At 42.4% G+C, this 8,222-nt stretch overlaps 2 protein-coding genes across 24 annotated transcripts in view; both read right to left on the reverse strand.

Moving 5' to 3' along the window:
• Positions 1-2,608, reverse strand: part of clasp2 (cytoplasmic linker associated protein 2) — a 41,857-nt gene extending 39,249 nt beyond the window's left edge. For 15 of the 23 annotated variants that reach the window (XM_019874121.1, XM_019874124.1, XM_019874123.1 and 12 more), the window contains exon 1: positions 1,786-2,608. In XM_019874121.1, the coding sequence (XP_019729680.1) occupies positions 1,786-1,983 (198 nt within the window). In that variant the 5' untranslated portion in view covers positions 1,984-2,608. The remainder of the gene's footprint in view (positions 1-1,785) is intronic. The other 8 variants (XM_019874135.1, XM_019874133.1, XM_019874130.1 and 5 more) reach the window with 1 other exon arrangement.
• A 1,212-nt stretch (positions 2,609-3,820) lies between these two features.
• The window catches only part of fbxl2 (F-box and leucine-rich repeat protein 2), a 12,033-nt gene continuing 7,631 nt past the window's right edge, over positions 3,821-8,222 (reverse strand). The window contains exons 7-14 of the mRNA XM_019874206.1: positions 7,452-7,578; positions 7,302-7,376; positions 7,105-7,235; positions 5,864-5,924; positions 5,742-5,786; positions 5,404-5,460; positions 5,101-5,313; positions 3,821-4,733 (exon numbers count right to left, since the gene is read on the reverse strand). Coding sequence (XP_019729765.1) covers positions 4,626-4,733; positions 5,101-5,313; positions 5,404-5,460; positions 5,742-5,786; positions 5,864-5,924; positions 7,105-7,235; positions 7,302-7,376; positions 7,452-7,578 — 817 coding nt within the window. The 3' untranslated portion in view covers positions 3,821-4,625. The remainder of the gene's footprint in view (positions 4,734-5,100; positions 5,314-5,403; positions 5,461-5,741; positions 5,787-5,863; positions 5,925-7,104; positions 7,236-7,301; positions 7,377-7,451; positions 7,579-8,222) is intronic.

Genomic DNA, 8,222 nt, shown 5'->3' on the forward strand with positions numbered 1-8,222 from the left:
ATGAAATTTCCATTTGTCAATTTGATCATGATCCAAATTTTCCCGGTGGAAATGGCGTGAAAGGGAATTTTATTTGCCAGTTGACTTAAAAAAACAAAACAAACAACCGCCCCCAAAAAAAATAAAAAACACTGTTTTAGTGACATTTTTAACATTCCTAATAGGTACACATGAAAAACGTGTGGTCCAAAATATGATTTCCGATTGTGAAGTTTAACAAAGGAAATATACAAATTAATTTATTTGTCTGGTAACATCATAACATCTCAATGCTTTGCCGGACATTCCTGGTTTGTGTGTTGGGGAGCAAAATATGATTTCCACTGGCCAGGTTGAACATGCAGGAAATAATACAAAAGTCAAAAAAAACTTTTACAGTGTTTCAGAAACTTGCATGAGCATTGGGAACGTAGTTAGGGGGACTTAAAACAGTAAAGAAGATTTTATGGCAGTTACAGCCAAATTATTTTAATTTGGGTTTGTCACAAGATGAGATGTGCTTTCTCGGAAAAAAAAAAAAAAAGTGCACATGTCATGAATCAATCGAAAACAAGATTGGGGAATGTTTTGACTGGCCCTCAGGATGGGAGTGTTGATTTTGGCAAAACGAGTCATTTTCCATGGGTTTTTTTCCCCCCTCGATATGGGACATAGCACGGATGCAGTGTAAGCATAAAGAGGGATACAGAGCGCAGGCGGGACAGAGTCCATTTATGACCCCTCCCCCATCTAATACAGTGGGGGGGGGGGGCGTCTGCATCCTGACAATGGACCCTGTCAGACTAAGCCCAAAAATATGAAACCCGCATTTAATTCATGCTAGCAATGGAAAACAAGACCCCAAAGAACAATGTTTGTCCAAAACAGGAAGAATGCAACTGCTTTTTTTTTCCAGCATTGAGTGACGGGAGGAGCACGTGAGGCACTGGAGGGATGAAAACTCCGGACCAATATGTCCGTTTCCTATTACCATTACATTTACTACCGTATTTGGCCTAACTGAGTAGAAGTTCCCCAATCATAGTTATCGTTTGAAACTGTTGACGATAACGAAGACAGAGAAAAGAAAGAAGAGGACAAAGAAAATAGAAGCATATGAAAAATGAGGGAAAACTGCACAAGTTGATATTTGTTCTTTGGATTTTAAAATATTTGTGTATTTTTAAATTTCACAACCTTGAATTTAGTTTAAATATTTTTGAAATTTTTGTCAGACAGCTTGGTACTTTTTGACAATTTTGGTGTGTTGTATATTTTGCCTAAAATATTACTTGTCTAATTGTCTTCCCCCCCCCAATTGTGTGTATTTTGTCTTAACTTTTATACGATTTAATATTTTTGTATTTGTGTCTTTTGCTGTATTTTACCCATTTCTGTCTCATATTTTAGCTTAATTTATTCATCTAAAAAAATAAGATGTGATTTTATTGTCTAAAATCGTGTATTTTATTGTACTGCTGTCTAATGTTTTTATTTGTCTATTGTTGCATTAATTTACTATTTTTATCTCATATTTATTTTATACTATTGTTCTGTTTATCAAATATATTTATATATTTTCCCCATATTTTATGCCTTCGAATTTTGTATTATCTTATCTGTAATTCTGTTTCATAGTCATTTTACTACTTCTTCTAAATCCTTTGTATTTGTGTGTGGCGTATTTTTCCTGATATTTGTGTCCAATATTTTAGGTGTTTTTGTATACATACATAGAACTTAAGTAAATATTTCCAATGGATTATTAATGTAAAATAAAATAATAGAGCGCTTTTTCGTCCTCACCTTGAAATTGCTTGAGTTGACCCAACCGGTGAGTTCATCGACGGTCTTGTCCAGTCGGGGTTTCTCCTGCTCCACATCCGGCGAGCGAGAGGGGTCGCTCAGGTAGTCGATGAGGTCCTGGCCGACCTGCAGCCGGCGGGTAACATCCTTCTGCAGCACCTGCTGGTAGAAGTAGTCCATATTGTCGCGGTCCTCCATCCCGACGGGAGGTTGAGGGGGGTCGAAAGCAAGGGAGACCCCGAATCGGTCAATATAGTCCCGCGGATGTGTCGGTGGTCTACGCGGTGTCGATTACGTCTCTCGGATGTTTGCGACCATCAATTAGTCCGCCGTGAGCTGAGGTTGACAACTTGGCTCCGGAGTCATCCCTGTCTCCTTCCAACGAAAACCTCACATTAATCACCACAAAACGCCTCCCAGACACTGTAAAATCTATTTTTTAAATCGTAAAAAAATCCAAAAAGAGTGTACATGCGATCTTCCAAAAAATAAAATTAAAAAACTAAACAAAAAACGGGCCGAAAACGCCAACTAGCACCCGGCTAATTTGGCTAACTTCGGGCCCTTAGCGTCAGCAGCTCACACTTCCTCGCGAAAAAAACAAAACAAAGGAGACTGAAAAAGTCTCAAGAAAAGCCCCTCGATAAGGTGCTTTCTGTGGAGAAAGTTTTCGCTCCGACGGGAACTGAAGGACTGTGAGCCAACGTCGTTTGGGGCCGCGTGGGATGGGAGTATGGCTACACCGCCCGGGAAACAAGCGTATTTATGCCGAGCCAAAACCAAGGCAAGCCGTACTCTCTGGTCTCTGGGGGCTAACCGCCGGGGTCCTGAGACTCCGCACAGCTGCCCGGCATGATGCCTGAAGCAAATATCGTCTAGCAAGTTGCTTCAGGAGTTAAACCGGCAATTACATATGAAACTTACTTGGTCATTGATATAAAAACTAAAAGTAATTTATTATTTTTTTGGACAAATTCATATTAAGTAGAACAACATAAACATGTGGGCGTGTCAGTCGCCTAAGTGGATCCTTGCTGCAGCCCGTCGGTCATTTGTTTGTATGACAGTTTGGTTTACCGCAATTCATGTGTTATTTCCGAACATTTGTCTATTTAATCCTGTTTTATATTTATTGTGCTCCTGGACATTTTTAATTTTGTTATTTAAAATATATTTTGTATTCAATATTATCTTTATTCAATGTTTTAAATGTCTTCACATTTTTTGTGTAATGCATTTGTTTCTCATTTTTTGTATTGTCAGCTTCCTATTTTTTTATATTTAAATTTTATATTTGAGGGGTTTTTCACATATTTTGAGACTACATGTAATTTCTGTTATTTTCAGCATGACGTCTGATCCACTGGTGAAAGGACACTTTGATCCTCTCCCCTTTCATCTATAACTGCTTCAGACAACAAAGTGTATGCAGAAAAGTGGTGAAGATTGCACGACTGTCTTGTGTCCTTTGTGTTGTGTTGTGTTGTGTTATTTTTGTTATTTTGACTTCAAAGTGGCGCCGCGAGAGTGGCTGCCTTTCCAGCAGCTCCTATATTTTGTTGTTCTACTTCTTCCTTTCATAACTTTGCTGCTGTGATTTGGGAATTTCTCCATTGCGAGATTAATAAAGGTTTTCTTAATTCTTAATTCTTATCGTCTTGGATTTCGACAGCCTGATATTTGCTGCCACCTATCGATAGTTTGTAGATGACACCTAAGCAGACCGCAATGCATGTACCGTAATAAATGAATGTATTATCTCCAAATATTTGTGGAATTTTCGTCTTATCTATTTGTATTGTGTATTTATTCTCTGTTTTACATGATTTAAAAAATATTTTCTCTAATATTGTCTCATCTATTTTTTGGGGTAATGTTTTCCTAATGTCTCTATTATTTTTGTATGCAATATCTTTGGATTTTCATCTAATATCTTTATTTTTTTTTTGTGTATTATCTTTTTCTGCATTTTAACTCAATGCAGCCAATGCAGATGACCAACATAAAAAAAATTTCTACGCGAAGACAACCAGCATGTGTTTCCTATGGTTTAACTTTATTTATCCATCTGTTTATTTCTCAAACATAAAACTGTTAAAAGAGCTTTTCAAAGGAGACGGAAGGGCGTCAGCATCACTGGGCTTAGCCAGTCCATCTTTTTTTTTTGTAATCTTTTTTTTGATTGTGCCATCCACAAATAATCCTGCTGGAATTTTTTCCCTTGCCCAAAATGCTTGAGTCCTCTTGTCGATTGGGCAAAATGCTTAGCTGTTTTTTTTTGTTTTGTTTTTTTCAAAAATGGTGTGCGATTGTCAAAATGGGGTGTCGCTTGTAAAATTTCTCTAGCATTAAGGAAGATAAACTACCAATGCAAACGAGTTGGCGTGGTGCTAAACTAATCCATGATGTAAACGCTGTAGTATTTTTTTTTCCCACACAGCAGCTCTGAATTGACACTTGGGCAGAGGGGGGCAGGAATAACCATAATAAGCAAAAAAAAAAAAAAGTTGCTTTGAATGTCTTCTCTGTACAAACAAAACCGCAAAATGATGGTCCTATTTCCCCCATGGCATCGCGTGATCGTCCATCTCGGATGTGCGGTGGGGGGCGAAAGGGAGGACGACAAAAGCACAAGAAGATGGTCATGAGGAAGAGGAGGGGCCTTTGTAGCGGTCCAGGTAGGACCAGGAAGCAGATGAGTGGGTCCAGCCCCTCCTCTCCTTCTCCTACCCACCCCCCTCAGTCTCTCACCCTCCACCAGGTCTTGGTCTCAACATCCTCTGTGTTTTTCAGAGCAGCAGCACCTGCAGGCAGAGGTGGCCCCCCCTGGCCCTCCACTGTCAGAGGATGATGCAGCAGCGACACAGGCGCTGCCCACCGCCGTGCACCGAGGGCGGGGGCGTGACGGGGGCAAAATAGGCGTGGACCTTGATCTCGGGAAGGTGGGCCTGCGCAAAAAAAAAAAACTTGTTAATTCGGCCAGATAAAAGCCTTAATAGACAATCCACAGCATCAAGTGCATGGCATTATTGCGACGCCTCTGTGGATCTTTGCTGCCACCTAGTGAAACCTTCGCAATATGACATCTTAGCTTAACGGAATGTATGGGCAAAAAAAAAAAGAAAAAGAAATAAGCATTTCTCTTAAATAGTTATACCACTGTCAAATTGTTCTTTATTTGTAATCATATTTTTGTATTCGCTCTAATATTTCTACATTTTCGAAAAGAAATCTAAAATGTTTGGATTTTTGGGGGAAGGTATAGTATTTCCAGATATTTCGACTTATTCTGTATTTTATAACAAAAGCGATTACCCGTATGCGTTTGATGCCCGCCCGCGTGACCTGCTGGCAGTCGTACAGCTCGATGCGCTCCAGGCGGTGGCAGCTCTTCAGGTGCTCCAGGGTGACGTCGGTGATGAGCGGGCAGTTGTCCAGCTCCACCACACTCAGACGGTCTTGGCCGCACGCGCTCACGCTCAACGCCCGGATGCCATCGTCCGTGATCAGCTCGCAGTGAGACAGAGACTGCACGACGGCAAAGACGCAGACATACACGCTTTAAAAAAAGGGTGATGATGAGGAAATTAAGAAAAATAATAACAGTGCGATGTTTACCAAAGCTTGCAGACGGGGGCAATGGATGGACAGCTGAACCAAAGTGTTGTCTGTCACCTACGGGGGAAAAAAAAAGGGTAATTGAGGATTCCAACATGTCTGAAGCCGCTTTCACATTGCAAGGAAAAGCCGCCATTTCCACCACGTTTTTGTTTTTTTTTTAACCAATACAGTATTTGTGTAAAAGGTATTGACATAGATACACCCATGGTAATTTTTTTTTTTTTTAATTATACTTTCTTCGCGTCTCGTGTGGTCCAACCCAGAGAAAATGCATGAAAAAAACTCAATTAAATCCTTTTGACGTAACATCACAGCTCCATTGTAAATTCTCTTACCAAAATACATTCTTCTAAGTCCATTTTTTCAAGCCCGTGGCAGTTCTGCAAAGACGACGAACGAATCGAAATGAGCGATTCGGTTGGACATGAAGAATGTCAACATTGGTGGGAGAGCTCACCCTGGCCAGCACGGTGAAGCCAGCATCGGTTACGTGGGAGCATCGCGCGGCTTCGAGGATTCTATAAAGCACAGAAGCAAACTATCACTCTCAACGTGGGGAGGCGCAACGGCTGCGTGAACGCACCCGTTGTCTTTAGACTCGCTTTAGCGTTAAGCTAACATCATTTCATTTGTCAAAACATGGCTTGGTGATGTCATAGTTGTATTTTATTTATACATTGTAATGTGTGTTCTAATGATGCTAGTCTCCCATTTCGTGAGCGCTAACTTGTAGAAACGCGATGAAAATTCTAGATACTTCCATCCATCCATCCATTTTCCGATCCGCTTATCCTCACAAGTGTCGCAGCGGGTGCTGCAGCCTATCCCAGCCGTCTTCAGGCAGTAGGTGGGGGACACCCTGAACCGGTCGCCAGCCAATCGCAGGGCACACAGAGACGAACAACCATCCACGCTCACACTCACACCGAGGGACAATTTAGATAGAGTGTTCAATCAGCCTGCCATGCATTTTTTTGGAATGTGGGAGGAAACCGGAGTACCCGGAGAAAACCCACGCAGGCCCGGGGAGAACATGCAAACTCCACACAGGGAGGCCGCAGCTGGAATTGAACCAGGTACCTCCGCACTGCGAGGTCAACGCGCTAACCACTGGACCACCGGGCCGCCCTTAGATACTTCCAGTAAAATACAATAAAAATGTGAGCGCACAACAAATTGATCAATAACTAGTTTTACAATCAGAAGTCAAGAATAATAACTGTTATTGTGGATTACATATGACAATTTGAAATTTTGGTTCAGACTTTAGCAAGCATCATGGAACTTGACATGCTTGATTTGTTTTCGTGGGCCACATAAAATGGTGTGACGGGCCAGATCTTTGACACCTGTGCATTTAAAAATAAAAAAAAAAAGCCAAAGTTGGCCAAGACTTATCTTCGGCCATTCCCATTCGAACAACAACAGACATCGATGGCGCTCCTCGTTAATCTTCCCGTTGACGGCATTTAACGTCAGCGATGCTCAAAGAGTAAATTTACAAGTACATTTAGACAGGACTTGCTGAATATGGACACTTCTGGGACACTATTCAATATCAGCCTACCCTGGATTGACCAATCAGAGAAAGGGGGTTGTCCCAAACATTTTCCTGCTGGGATTTTTTTTTTCTTCTTCTCTAGTCCAAGGACATTTTTACTTCCCCGACATCCATTGATTGCACGCATTTCTTTTTACTTGAGTCGAGGACAGTTGAGTCCCAGTGCGGTGAGGGAGGCGTCCGTGATGTTGCTGCACCCGGACACGCAGAGGATCTGCAGCTTGTGGCATCCTCGGCACAGACTCACCAGGCCCTCATCTGTGATTTGCTGCATATTATGTGGACACGATTAACAACTTGCTGCCTCACTCTTGCCACCCCCCCTTTTTTTTACCGTGCACGACTGCATGTTGATGGTGGTGAGCTCCTGGCAGTGCTTCTGCAAATGTTTCAAGGCGCCATCGTCCAGCTGAAGGACCAACACAAATTCAGGTGGTTTTTACGAAGAAGCATCCATCATTGTTACGATGTCGTTTCGGTGTACCTGTGTGCAGCCTCTGAGGAACAGCGCCTGTAAGCCAGCGCAGCCTCGGGACAGTGCGTCGATGCCGTCGCGCGTGATCTGGTCGCACCAGGACAGGTTCAACGTCTCCAGCATGCGGCAGCCATCGCTGAAACACGCAGACATCCATCCATTCATTATCCGAGATGCTGATCCTCAGGACGGTCACGGGCATGCTGGATGGAGCCTATCTAACCGTCTTTGGGCAACAGGCGGGATACGCCCTGAACTGGTTGCCAGCCAATCGCAGGGCACACAGAGACGAACAACCATCCATGCTCACACTCACACCTAAGGACAATTTAGAGCAGGGGTCCCCAACCTTTTTTGCCCCACGGACCGGTTTAAGTCAGACAATATTTTCAGGGACCGGCATTTAAGGTCTGGCGGATTAATACAACAAAATAATATGGTATGAGCTGCATGAAAACTGTGGTGTTTTCGAAATATAAGAATAAACACAAGGAGCGTCTAATCTGGTCGCAACACTCTTATCGCTCTGGTAATGTTTAATGCCTTCAAAATACGATACAACGCAAATTCAAAGTGCATGAAAATGACGACTCACCACAGCCCCGAGCTTGATTTTCTGCAATCAGACAGTCCCATCTCGGGGTAACAGGAGACAATGACACCTCAAGTGTGTGGTTTATGTCCAGTCTACTTCGTAATTTTGTTTTAGTCGCTGTTGCTGCAGAAAATCCCCACCTCACACAGGTAGGATGTCGGAAATAGCAACAGTGCTATTGTGGC

This window comes from Hippocampus comes, unplaced genomic scaffold (assembly GCF_001891065.2).
Source record: "Hippocampus comes isolate QL1 unplaced genomic scaffold, H_comes_QL1_v1.1 scaffold166, whole genome shotgun sequence".
Lineage (NCBI taxonomy): Eukaryota > Metazoa > Chordata > Actinopteri > Syngnathiformes > Syngnathidae > Hippocampus > Hippocampus comes.